The sequence below is a fragment of the Neopsephotus bourkii genome, unplaced genomic scaffold, assembly GCF_033783945.1.
Source record: "Neopsephotus bourkii isolate Nb327-2 ecotype Australia unplaced genomic scaffold, CSIRO-AGI_Nbou_v1 NB_678, whole genome shotgun sequence".
Lineage (NCBI taxonomy): Eukaryota > Metazoa > Chordata > Aves > Psittaciformes > Psittacidae > Neopsephotus > Neopsephotus bourkii.
The window spans coordinates 601864-614891 of record NW_026901177.1 but is presented as its reverse complement, the minus strand read 5'-3'; the positions used below and the strand labels follow the sequence as shown (position 1 = coordinate 614891).

Genomic DNA, 13028 nt, shown 5'->3' with positions numbered 1-13028 from the left:
CGCTAAAGGCAATGGAGGTTATTTTGGCATATAACTAACTGTAATGTGTGTATGGCTTTATTTTTCTTTTGAAGCATTAGACATGTCAAAGAAATGAAAAGACACAGTTAGGCACTGAGGGTAAAGACAAAACTGACCTGCTTTGGAGGTGAAGGAGCAACAATTACCAAACTCCCTTTAAAGCACATCAAAGAACCATGAGTAACTTTCAGAAATGTTTTTTCCACTTCAACAAACTGATTAAAAATAAAAACCAAAATCAACCCAAAACTAAAATCAAAAGAAACATGTAACTCAGAATAAATGCTAGTAGCTCTCTATCACAGATCCCATAGAAATGGCTATGCCAGATTTTGCTTTCTTTTGTCAGCAGAAGAAAAACAGAACACATTCTGGTAAATCATACTTAAGGATGAGCAAAAATGAATCTAAAACTGTAAAGCTTTAATCTGAGTAGCTGAGATTCAGCTTTGCCAGTGCAACCTGTTTGGGTGTTAGGTCAAAACCAAAGCTGAAGAAAGGATGACTTTTAGTGATGATTTGGCTGAACACTCACTAGAACAGCCCGTTCTCCAGCCTTTGGAGCTAGCAGTGAAATACGATGAAACCCGTAATGGTTCATGAGATTTTGTTTTCAAACCTAGACCAGAACCACAGCCCAGATGCTAATCTAAATCCAGAAACTACCGAAGTCAGGATGAAAGCTATGCTGCAGTTATAACATACCCTATCCTATGACACACTTGGGCTAGCTGTAAAGCAGCCAGCCTGGGTACTGGAAGCCTCAGGAATTTGGTAGGAGATTCGAGTTCTGCCCAGGAAAGTAAAAACAATTAAACCATGCCAAGGTAAGCTGCTCTGACTAACTAGATCTGGTACCCACACCATCAAATTTCAGGCTAGCTGAGCTGCAACACCAGAAGCTGCAGCACAGATGTACACTGAGGCACTGTTATAGACGCACCATTTATCACATTCTTCTTTAGTATGAAAAAAAAAAAAAAACAACCAAAAAACAACCAAATGCTAGTAATACATTTTCTCCTTTACCTGCATTGCTGTTCTTAATCATGTTGTTACTGTCCCCCTCTGCTGGCTGCAATATACTGGAAGGAACCCAGTCGCTTTTCTCAGAGATGAGTTTCTTCACTAACCTGAAATTCAGAGAACAGTCATTGAATTTCTCTAGATTCCCTTTCCCTGGGTTGTGTTTCTTAGAGGTGCACATTGAGCAGCTATTTCCTAAACTAAGGAAGAAGGCAGAAGACCTGGGCAGTCCTACAGGTAGCCAGTGACTTAAGTTTCAGCAGTCTCGTACGGTGACCCCATATGCCAGAGCAAGCACACTTGCAAACAGACTATATGACAAGGAACCAGTGGCCTTGGCCTGTGCTTGAGACCCTTGATTGAATTTAGAGCTGAAGAAAATGAATCTTTTATATTATCTATCCCCTTTGCTGTAAATTCCATGCAGGATGGATGAGTTTAGCTCACTTCCCACCTACTTCACCCTGCGGGACTTGTTCCCATTTCAGCTACGTGTCAGTTCTGAGTGAAGGGTCTGACTACATGGGCACTCCTAGGAGATCAGATATTCTTCCTCCAAATTACCCATGGAAGGAAAATTCAGATGTCCAGCCAGGTCCATTCCTAATACTCCCCTGTCAGCAAGAGAATACGCTAAAACATAAGTAGAGCTCAAGGGGGGCAGATTCATTCCACTTTGTCAACCACATCTTATATCTAAGCTTTTGGGGCTAAAAATGCTCTCTGGTTCACTGCTGCAGCTCAGTGGAAGGCACAGGGATTTTACTGATGTATCCTATGGGAGGGTGCTGCCTTGACAACTGGCTAAATGTGTCAAAAGCCCAGATACTCTCCTCTGTTTCCTTTATGCAAATTTCCATCCTCTTAATCCTCATATCACAAGCATGTGTGATGAAAACCAAGCAGGTGAAATTAACAAAAGCTGCTTGTATGTTCATGCCTCCAGCTGCCTCTTTCATATTTTGGTCAATAGGATGAATGGATTTGGATTGACTTTTTGAGAGGCTTTAACATTTTTGTGAATATTTTCCATCTTTTCCAGAAAGTTATGGCTGTTCTATCCGTAAGATCCTGTCTCTCTTCTGTACTTACCATTGACCGTTCTCTCCTTCCTGCACAAATTGCACTAAATCTCCATCCTCGAGTGTAAAAGAATCTGGGAAACAGCTGTCAAAACTGCCTTCTACCCGAAAAAGATTGGTCCCCTAAAAGGAATGAAATCATGCACCAGAAATACAGTCACTATGGATGAAAGAACACTGTGCAAGAGAGAGCGAGTTTAGTTAAACACTGAATTGGGCATTTAAAGATGGCAGATTTCTTCCGTAGGGAATTGTGTCACTTCTTTTTTCATCATGCTCAGGGGACTGAACTGTGCTGTGCACTCAGGTTTCAGAATTAACCAGCCAGCCATTATTCTGATACAAAAATTGGGTTTGTGACACCAGGTCACGTTACCTGGAAAAGTCTGAAATTACTTTTTTAAAGGCTGAGAGCTTTCAATAACTCACTTCAGTAACAGGTAAAGCTACGGCTTACAAGCAGGGGTGTTTTTAGGGTTCTGATCCACAGAACAGTCTTGGAATAATCCCCCAACACTCCAGATGAGTTTCCATCTTCTTTATTCCCACACAACCATGAATTTAGGGCTGGTATAACCCCAAAATTTGCAGGTAAAATTGTGATCTTTAGAGAAGAGGAGGCTACACTGGGAAGAGGCAGTGTGATTTGAAAAAAGACTTACATTGTTAGGGTTGGTCTCTTCCTCCAAGTCAGAAGAGTTGGAAAGTTCATCTGTGCTGGAGGGGATGGCTTCAAAATCCTCAAATGTGTCTAGAGACGGCATTTGCCTGCTGGGCCAACCTTTTCAAAGGAAGTAAAATAGAAAGAGTTAGCTATCAGTCATTAGCCCCTTTCAGACTCAGTCTTTTAAAAACAAATCTCAACTTCACTTCCCACTACTGAATTGCTTGTGCCTTTTTACAGCTCGTTCCCTGATTTTGCCATTAAAATTACTTTGCAACCATTATTCTGTCTCTAAAAGCCTGTACTGCTTGCTGTCATTTGTGGGAGTGAAGATAGGTGGCCACAGTATGCACACACATCAACACCTTGAGCATTTAGCATTGCTAAATCTCTTCAGTTCCAGAAGTACATAAAACAAGCACCAGGAATATTTCTGTAGAGCAAGCATCATAGCAAATGATAACTGTTGCTGATGTGATTTTCAGAAGGCCACGCTCATTCAGTTTCCACCTTACCTCCACATGTTTATTTATAAATTGAAATCTGAAGTCATTGAATTTTGGTTGACTTCTTACCTCCTTGTCACCCTAAGGTGATACTACCACCTAACCAATTTACAAGACTATCCCCTGGGGCAGGTTGGAATTGCAGGGAAGGGACAGAGTGAACAAGGCACAAAGACAACCAGACCTTGGTAGTAGGTAGAGAAGATCTCATTAATTTCTGCTGTTAGCAGTCTTATTGCATGATTTGAACCCAATACCACCCTAGCCCAGTGGAAGGGACTTAATGACAGATTTACAGCCCAAGCACAACACCCAGGTTCTTTACCTACAAAGGCATATCCAGAGGATGTGTCCCGAGCCTTATAAGACCTGCCTGATGCTCCCATGGTGAAAAAGTAACTCAGCCTCTTCTACACAGATGGCAATCATAATCTGCACTTTCCTTTACACTTGATACCTGTCTCTTTTGTGACAGGGATGACTACAGTCCAGCTAGGAGGAAACCTTAATAGCCTTAACAGATTATAAAATGAATGGAGTTAGTCAAATCAATGTGCCTTCCTACTTAATGCACCTGCTGTGCATTACTTTATTCAGAGGGACTCAGGCTAAGCAGATGCTGAATCAGGTTGTTTACAGGCTGTGGGCTGTGCTCTGGACAAGGCAAAGCACTGCTCTGACAACAAGGCGCGAAGACAAATGCTCATGCAGTGGGATTATGCATAACCCAGCAGTCATAACCCACAGTAAAACCTGGCCTGAGACAATACAAAACCCAAGGCAGGCAGTTCAGGCAGTAAACAGAAAAGTGATCTAATCTGAGAAAAATAGGTTTACTCATCAATTTATTTAATCCCTCCCCATGCACATCTTCCCTCTTACAGGCAATGGTTGGTGCAACTTGTGGTCATGCAGTTCTGCAGCCTCTTCTCCCTCCTCTTGTGCTGGGGCTGTGACTGCCCCAAATGCCCCCATTCAGTTACAAGAGAGACAATGACCTTCTTCCAGCAGAGCATCATCCCCAGTTATAACCCTGTAGGTATCGTTAGGTTATCTGAACTTTTCAAGGTGAAAACTAGCCACTGAAGTGGCATTCATGTGTTAGGTTGTGAGAGTCCCTGCCAAGGTCTATACCAACAGAGTTTTGAGACAGAAAAGACCATTTCAGTTACAGATCATGCAGCATAGAGAACTGAACCCCATATTCTGTACCAGTATAAGCTGAATCACAAAAGCAAAATACCAACAAATGTTTAAATGCACAAGAATACATTGATGGTATCTAGCTCCAAACCGTTAACAGCAATTACAGTTCAAATTCACAGGTTGGGCTACAAAAAACAAAAGAAAAATTTATCTCTCTTCCCCTTAGAAAAAGCTGAAGTTATCTTTTGCAGCTGTCATCTGCAGAAACCTGAACAGCAAGGATTCCTTACAAATATATGCATCGGCCTTCTTCCATAGAAATCGCTATTCTAATTTCAGAGACTAAGAAATAGCCTAAGTATTAAGTACCTAATTCAAGCTATAAAATAACACAGATCAAATTGTGAGCTCTCTGACATAAATTAAAATGATCATTTTTAGCTATGCCTGAGTTACAGAAAACCAGAATCTGGGACATTGTTTCTCTACCTGCTAGTGATCCAAGCTTGTTCTTTCATTGCTTTCATGGGAAATAATACTCATTTAAAAAGAAAAATCTCCTGAAGTGGGAAAGAGTACATATTATCATAAATTATATTACACTCTCAAATTGAGATGATAAATGTTTTAATTTTGTTTACCTGTCTGTGAAGCAGATCTAGGTACGGGTCTCATGGTGGAACTGGTATTACATTTAGTCTGGGCCAATATGGTGTTCTCAAAAGCATCTGTGACAGGAAGTACAATTTGTGTCTTCAGAGTGAAACAGTTATCAGACAACCAGTATGAAGTGAATTCCTGTGTCAATCACCTCTGCAACTGGTAGTCCCTTTAACAAACAGGTGGACTGGGGACCAACAGTTATAAAAGAGGAGACATGTGACCAGCACAAATGAGTGAAAAGACAGCAGCATTCCACAGGAAAACTCTGAGAAGGGCAGGAAACAGCCAACTGAATCAAACAGAAATACTGATGTTAATTAAGGAAAATGATTGTTGAGTGAACAGTGCAGTGTTCTATTTCACTACAGCTTCCTTGCACATTTTTAACACATTTTCCTTGCAGCATTTTAAATAATTCTGTAGGTGATGGCATATGGTTTTGATGCTCATCTATACAGCAACAAAAGTAGACCAGGGAGACTCTCCTGCTCAGCCAGAAATGAATGATTTCACACTTGATGAGCGCAATGCAATTTTGTGGGGGAAGTTTTTTATCCAAATACATCAAATCCTTTGTGTTATTAACTCTGTCAGAGCCCTGGCAACAGCGGCAGTATCTCCTGGTAAAGGGATGCTAATGTTCATTGTTTCACTCTCAGTTTGGCGAGGGATGTTGTAGGGGATGGTGTAGGACCATGTTTTAACTACTCAGGATCAACTCAGCGCTGTCCTGGGGACAGTACTTGCTCCTTGAAATACTCCCTACCTCTGCAGCCGCATGGTTTGCTGGATCAGAAATATCTGCCAGTGACAAAAGTGAGATATAAACAGCACAGTTTGGGAAACTCTGGTACTGGCACCAGGATGATTCAAAATGTACTGCTGTGGTCACTGGCAAAAGGATATTCTGCAAACAGCAAAACTACTTCCTCTGCTGGCTCTGAATTGTTTCTTCCAACCTCTCTGTTCTAGTCTTCTCTTCTGCTGAGAGAGACATAAAAGATAGCTCTGATATGTCACTGATTCCATCACTGATCTGGCCCCTGCCAAGGTTTTGTGCTGATCAGCACAATCCTAAGAAAGGACTCCTCAGCCTGAATCGCTCCTCCCTGTCTTGCAGCATGGGTTCCTGGCTGCCTGTGCCTCACAAGTCAACATGTGAGGGTAAATCCTCATGTAAAGGGGAAAGCTGACAATGGAAGCCATAGATCTTCCACCAGCTGAACACTTTGGTGATATTAAACAGTAACTGATGAATCTGCTGCAAGAAATAGGTAGAAATTCTGCTTGGCTGAAATGAAACACTGCACCTTAAATGAATATTAATGCACAGTCTAGCCTCTTCTGAAGTCTTCATGCACATGGCTCTTCCTTCCCTTATTAGGTGTAGACACTAACAAGAGAAGATGGACACAAGCAACCAGACTGCAGGTGAAAGTGAAAAGTTGCCCCTTGGCTCCCTGCTGCTGCACTCTACAGAGTGAGGCAAAGGCCAGGCAGAAAGTACAGATCCAGATGATATTCTAGACATTACTTCCCCAAACAGGCAGAGAATTATGGTTTTCTTTTAGGCCCATCTCTAGGTGAAAGTTGGTAAATATAATATGAGTGCAGGGACAGGCAAGGGGCGATACAGTTAAACAGATAACTCACACCAAGCCCCTAATGGGACTCCAGTGTTTGTCTGCTAGCAGTGATGACACGTGAATCCAGTGAATAATATCAAAAGATTGCCAAACAGGTTTTCATGCAGGATAGAAACACTCGTACCTTCAAACCCCAGGGGAGTTGGGTCACTCTTTATTTCATGTCTCTTGACTTTAACTGCAGGAACAAGGGGACCTGTGTGAAGTTTGCAGAGTCATAAGGCTGTAAATACTGTTAAAGGAGAAACCTGCTTTCCCGTTTCCTAGAAACACTACCTGCCTAATACTTCCCATTACAACTGGAAGAATGACAAACCCCTAAACTCCAGGTGATGAAGATTAACACTTCTGTGATGTGGACAGGAAACAGACCTCTTCTTACAAGACAGTGCAGTAACTAAGTGTATCTGCTTCCTATCACGTTTCACAGATGTTTTCTCTCACTCTTGCCCAGGAGATGGGACTAACCAGACTGAGTCACAATCTCAGCTTTTTACCCATGAGGTTGGCAGTGAAGAGCCCACAAAAGCCAGCATTTATACTCCACTGGACTGGAAGGCATTCATCATAGGTCTTCCTCCAGTACCACATGTGGAGGACTGGTGATGTGATGGAGCTGAACTGCTAGGCATGAGGATCAGCATGCAGCAGTATGCAGTAGCCTTGCATGTGATGATCCAAACACCCCAGCTAGACCTGCATTTGGCTGATGCTGAGACAAGACTCAGGCTTCAGTTCTTTTTTAAACTGAAATATTTTCTTAAAGCAGATGCTGTAAATAAAATACTTAACAGAAAATCACTGATTTCACATCCCCATCCCCCTTTGTTTTTAAAATCATTACAAACGCAGTTTTCTCAGCATTCAAAGGAATTGCCAGCAGTCTTATGGTGGACAGGATCCTAGGACAGGATTTTTTTATATGAAACTGTAACAAAGTTTGAATTTCAATGTACTTCACGCATGCTGTCTTTGATAAACCACACTAAAGTACAACCTGCTTGCCCTTTGACTTTGTGCATATGTGCTTCTTTCTGTGTTCCCCAGCTTCATTAATAAATATTAGGAAATAATTGTGTCTTCCTGTAACTTAGTACCTGATCACATATGTCTGAAGTTGTTACTGATGACAGAAAGCTATGAGAATGTCTTCTCCTGTTCTGTGCCAATAATTTCTAACTGGTGGTGTTTTAGTGTTATGATCTAAAGAAGCTGGCAAAGAAACATTTGCAGGTAGCGGTACATCGTTCCTCTACTGATAAACCCCACCATGACCTTGTTTCACGACTAACTCATTGCACAGTCAAGAATATGGTTCATATCCTTCACAACTATTTAGAATAAAATAACACTGCAACCTTCTTCCTGATAAATATATAGCAAATATTTTTATACAAATGAATTCAGCCATTTTTCCTTCTATTTTGGTTTGTGAATTGCCCTGCAAATCAGTTCCTCCTTGTTCCAGGAAATGACAAAGGACACTATATTCAGAATTTGATGTAAGACCATATGTTCTGCTATCAAAAGTAATTCTAACATGCAGGCAAATGTGCCTACAATCCCATGTGTTGCTTTCGAGTTTAAATGTAGGCACTAATGCAGTAACTTAAAGTAAATTTTGTAAAAGTGCCTTTTTCAGCTCAAGAATAAAAATGATAAATTCCCACATAAACTGCAGAGTTCAGTGGAGTCTAGGCACCTACCTCCATTACACATGCCTAAAAATGTCCTTGCAAACACAGTTTCTAATCATAAATGTGATTATACTAAATATGCTTAAAGCTGGCATCTATTACTACTCCATTTTTGGCTTGATTTCAGCCCTGCTTACCATCTGATATCTGCTATGAAGTGAGAAGATTCTCTCCTTGAAAGCAAAATTCCTGAACAGCTTCAAGGAAATGGAGAAATAATTTCTGTTGAATTTCAGTTAATCTGAACAAGGGAGAAGTTGGAAAACCTAGCCCCACATCAGCCAAAAATGAAGACAGTTTCCATGGAAACTAGCACCACCCTTTAAAGCCTATTATGGAGAAACTGAGAAGAGCCACTGTGTGCACTGGCAGCACACCTTGATGGACGTTCAGAATGTCGTGGCCTGCCTCCCTGCAGGTGTTATACTGATCATGACACTTCTTCTACTGGAACCCCTTGCACAGATAAAATTTGAGACTGATGCACTCACTCTGTGAACAGCATTTGGCAGTATATGTATCAGTCAGCAGGAACAAGAAGGGTAGCTAAGCAAGCAGTATGACAATACCTTTGGTCACAGCAGAAGCATTAACTGTGGTGCTGATGGAGGAAGCTAGGGAAAAGCGACGGGTAACTTCTCTTTCCTTAGATTCTGGATCTGGGAGAATAGACAGATGCAATGCAGGGCAGGATTAGAGGTTAATAAGCACTGAGGGTAAAAGATGTCCAAAGAAATGCAGCAGCTAGAAAAGGGTAAATAAAAGGCAGATTGCTCCTCTAAAACAGCCCGGAAAAATACCCTCAACAAAATGAAAAAAGTTGATATGAAATTATTTTCAAAGCAATTCCAATTGCACCAATTTTATACTTCAGAAAAAAGACATGCCAATTAATATTTTAGCAACCAGCTGGTGTCTAAGTACAGCTACAAAACACAGGGAGATAAGCATGATGGTTAGAATGGTGTGCTTGTCTAAGGTAAGGTTTGGATTATTTAGGCATGGAACTGTTTGTTCTGTGATGACTGAAATACACTGAAAGCCAAGCAGGAATTGTTTGAAGTTCACATTTGTAATGCATAGAAATTAACTGTGTGAATGCCTGAAAGCACACTCTGAGCCTCCATCCTTACCTAGGATGCGGTAGAACGGTGTAGATCAGCTTGGAGAAAGCGAAAGCAACAGAGCTAGGTTTTTTTCTTTATTCCAATTAGGATCCTGTTTTTTCTCAAAGTCCACTTGGGACTGAAGACACAGCTTCCCTAGATTTCACTATGAGATGTGAGTAGCATTTCTGACTCAAAGTGTTTAATAATAAATGAACTGTCATCTAGCTTCAGAGAGTACACAATGTTCCAAAACAATTCAATGTCATTACGCAGCTCTTAAAAGACTGTATCTAGACATCTACAAGTACATGAGTACACTTCTTGCGCCTACCAACTACAGGAGCACCACTTGGGAGAAAAAGTTTCTTGCTTACAAATATTTCAGGATTAACTTTTTTCTCTTCTTGCTGAAAACATTCTAAGCACACGTGCTGCATTAGCCAAATGAGTATTTTCCACTGAGACATGAATAAAGCTATTCATGTGCTTCATGTCTTGGTTTCACTAAGGTACTCGAACACTTAACTCTACAAGGGCACAACCTCAATCGAAAACGGTATTAGACATGGCTTTAAATATTTTGTTGAAGGTTTTCAGATTTCTTAAAAACTGAATTTTGTGGTTTGATTTTTAAAAATATCAATGAAATATTTATGTAAAAATTAAACAGTTCTTTCTAATTTCAAAGAAAAAAATCCTGGGATAGATGAAGAGGTATTTCACACAAAATTCTTTGTAGCACGTTTACATGCTTTGTGGAATCTTAGCCCAGATGCTCTGAGATGCCCTGAGAGGGCATTTTCTGTTCCAATTGTCTCCTTTCTCTTACCACATTTACCTTCCTTTCTCTCACCACATTTGTCTTCCTTTCTCTCACCACATTTATCTTCCTTTCTCTCTCTCTTTTTTTCTTTTTTTTTCAGGATGCTAAGCTGGCATACAGCACTGGAATAAATGGAGTTTCAGGCAATTTTACATTTTGTGTTAAAATGTCCTTTGCAGAACTATACTACTGTGAAGGTTTCCTTACCAGGGATCTTAAATTTCTCTTTCCCATCCCTCATTTTCACATTTCCTTATTTTAATGTTCAGTTACACAACATTCCTCTTTACTTTGTTTTATTTCTGCCTAGTAAATGTCACACTCACTATCTGTTTCCAGTGGAGCTGAAATTAATGAGCTTGGTTGAACTGCAATTCCTATAATGTCTTATTATGCCAAAACATCAGGAAACCATACTAGCTCCTTAAAATCAGTGCAATTTTAACTGTGAAATCGCTGCTGTAAAAAAGACGTAAATTCTGTATCTGCCAATATACTTCCTTATCAATTTACTCATGAAAGCACATATATTTAAGTACATCCCTATTCACAGGTCCCCAAAAAGGGGAAAGAAGAGGTTAAACTCTATTCGCAGTGATAATTACAGTAGATGACTCCAAGATTAGATTGCTGTTGCTGCCCTCATTAAAATACAAAGAAATTTTCACTTTATAATTAAGACATTGAGTTACATTTACACCATATCATGCAGCTCTCAGAGACCCTATGACAATGCCAAGAAATATGAACTTAGCTCTACAAACCAAGACAGCTAATGCTGACCCAAGAGTGGGTCAACCAAAGTATGCTCAGCTCAGTATACCATCTCCTACCACAGCCAGTAATGAATTCTCAAAGGAGTCAAGAGCAGGACAAGATTACTGCAGTAATTTCCCTGTTACCTTCGCACAGCTTCTGGTCTGCCTTAACAACAGCCAGTCCATATAGTGCCAGCTCGGCTTTGTATTGTCACTCCCTGCAGAAACGACCACACTGCAAATCATCCAGCCTATTTAACAATTTGTTTCCCCTATGCCAGGACCAGATTAGCAAATGAACAGCATAACAAAATGAAATGAGACAGTGTGTAATGGAAGTGTTTCACAGGAATCTCAAGTAACAAGACCCAGCAAGACTTGAGCTGAGAGTGTCCACAGATTAGCAGGTATGAACTCTTCTGAACTCTGCTTTGCTCTCTGGAACACTGAATACAATGCAAGACATTTCACATGATAAGAAAAATTCAGATAAAAGCGCAAAAGAGGTCCAAAACAAAATTGTAAATTCACTCAAATTACATTATCCTGCATTTCTGAAATCTGTATTTTATAATGTTCACAATTCACAGGATCTGAAAGCCACTTCCTTTTTGTGTTCAGAATATTGAACTGGTTTGTCCATCTTGGATCTTACTACCAAGTGCAGCCTTAACCTTGTACCCAGAATCTTATGGCTGTGCTGGCTCCTGGTGTATTCTCATCTACTTTATAACACTCTAATTTCTGTATTTCTCTTTTTATTCTTTAATCTTGCTTCTTCCTCTTTGGATGCTCTAACACTTTGTCTCACATAAGAAACATTATCAGACAGAAGAAAAGCCATATAACAACTATAAAAAGAGTAATTATATTATCTTTCCAGAAAATAATTATAAATAGTTATTCAATCTAATTTATATTCACATTTCTTTCTTCCTTTCTTTTGAAGTCTCTTCCTTGTACAGCCATCACAGGAACGTGCAATGCTCTCTACTGGTGGATATTAAGTATCTTCTAAATCTTTACGCACAAAGACTCCAAAAACACCATTTTACAGTGTCACATAATTAAGCAGAAATGGCAATAAACCTCAGATCTTCTGAATTCTGGTTCTCTAGTGTAGCCACTAGGCCATGACTGAGCAACATGTGAAAAAAACAGAGAGGTCCAACCAATGAGCAATTTGACACATGAAAACCTCAGGTAACTCAACACAGAGCTGATATACTTCCCGTCAAGTCAGTAAATTGCTGAAGGAAGCTAGGTTGGTGGTTTAAAACAAGTTCACACTTTTGCCCTTGAGAGAAACTGGAAATAAATGCTATTTGCACTGTGCACCAGCAAAAGACCCAACCAGTCATCTCAGAGGTGCTTTGCCAACAGTGCCATGGTAGCAATTTTTGTTAACAGCACCTTTGAGAAGAGAAGCCGTGTGTGTGCATCAGACAGGAGCATTTCGGTGAGATGTGGCAGCACTTTAGGAAATAGTGATGGATGGCATTATGGGATGGAGAGAACACTGTGGGAGTGCAGGAGACAGATGGCCAGAGACCAAATGCTGCGTGGTGTGATTTTACCTTTGGGTGGAGCTCTGCGGTTGGAAAGACCTTGCAATGTGAATCGCTTTCTAGCAAGCGCTGTGCGCTCAAGGTTAAGGCTGGTGGAAGCATCAACTAGGAGAGAGAGGGAAAGGGAAGAGAAATAAGGAAGGAAGGGTCAGCTGTTCAGCTTATGGGAAAGGAAAGGTTAGCACTAGATGACAACTGAAAATAAATAAACAAATAAATTTTGATTCAGTTCAAGCCTGAGCAAGAGCTAATCAATCAGGAAGGTGACATGGGGTCAGGGTGCTTAAACCAGATGAGCCAAACAGAGCCGCTGGGTTGA

The 13028-nt window shown here is 40.5% G+C and overlaps 1 protein-coding gene across 10 annotated transcripts in view; it reads right to left on the bottom strand.

Annotated features, from left to right (window-relative positions):
* The window catches only part of MCF2L2 (MCF.2 cell line derived transforming sequence-like 2), a 183440-nt gene that overhangs the window by 1266 nt on the left and 169146 nt on the right, over nt 1-13028 (bottom strand). For 5 of the 10 annotated variants that reach the window (XM_061353481.1, XM_061353480.1, XM_061353479.1 and 2 more), the window contains exons 27-33: nt 12719-12814; nt 9021-9110; nt 6879-6950; nt 5087-5173; nt 2792-2910; nt 2140-2252; nt 1051-1154 (exon numbers count right to left, since the gene is read on the bottom strand). In XM_061353481.1, coding sequence (XP_061209465.1) covers nt 1051-1154; nt 2140-2252; nt 2792-2910; nt 5087-5173; nt 6879-6950; nt 9021-9110; nt 12719-12814 — 681 coding nt within the window. The remainder of the gene's footprint in view (nt 1-1050; nt 1155-2139; nt 2253-2791; nt 2911-5086; nt 5174-6878; nt 6951-9020; nt 9111-12718; nt 12815-13028) is intronic. The other 5 variants (XM_061353482.1, XM_061353483.1, XM_061353486.1 and 2 more) reach the window with 5 other exon arrangements.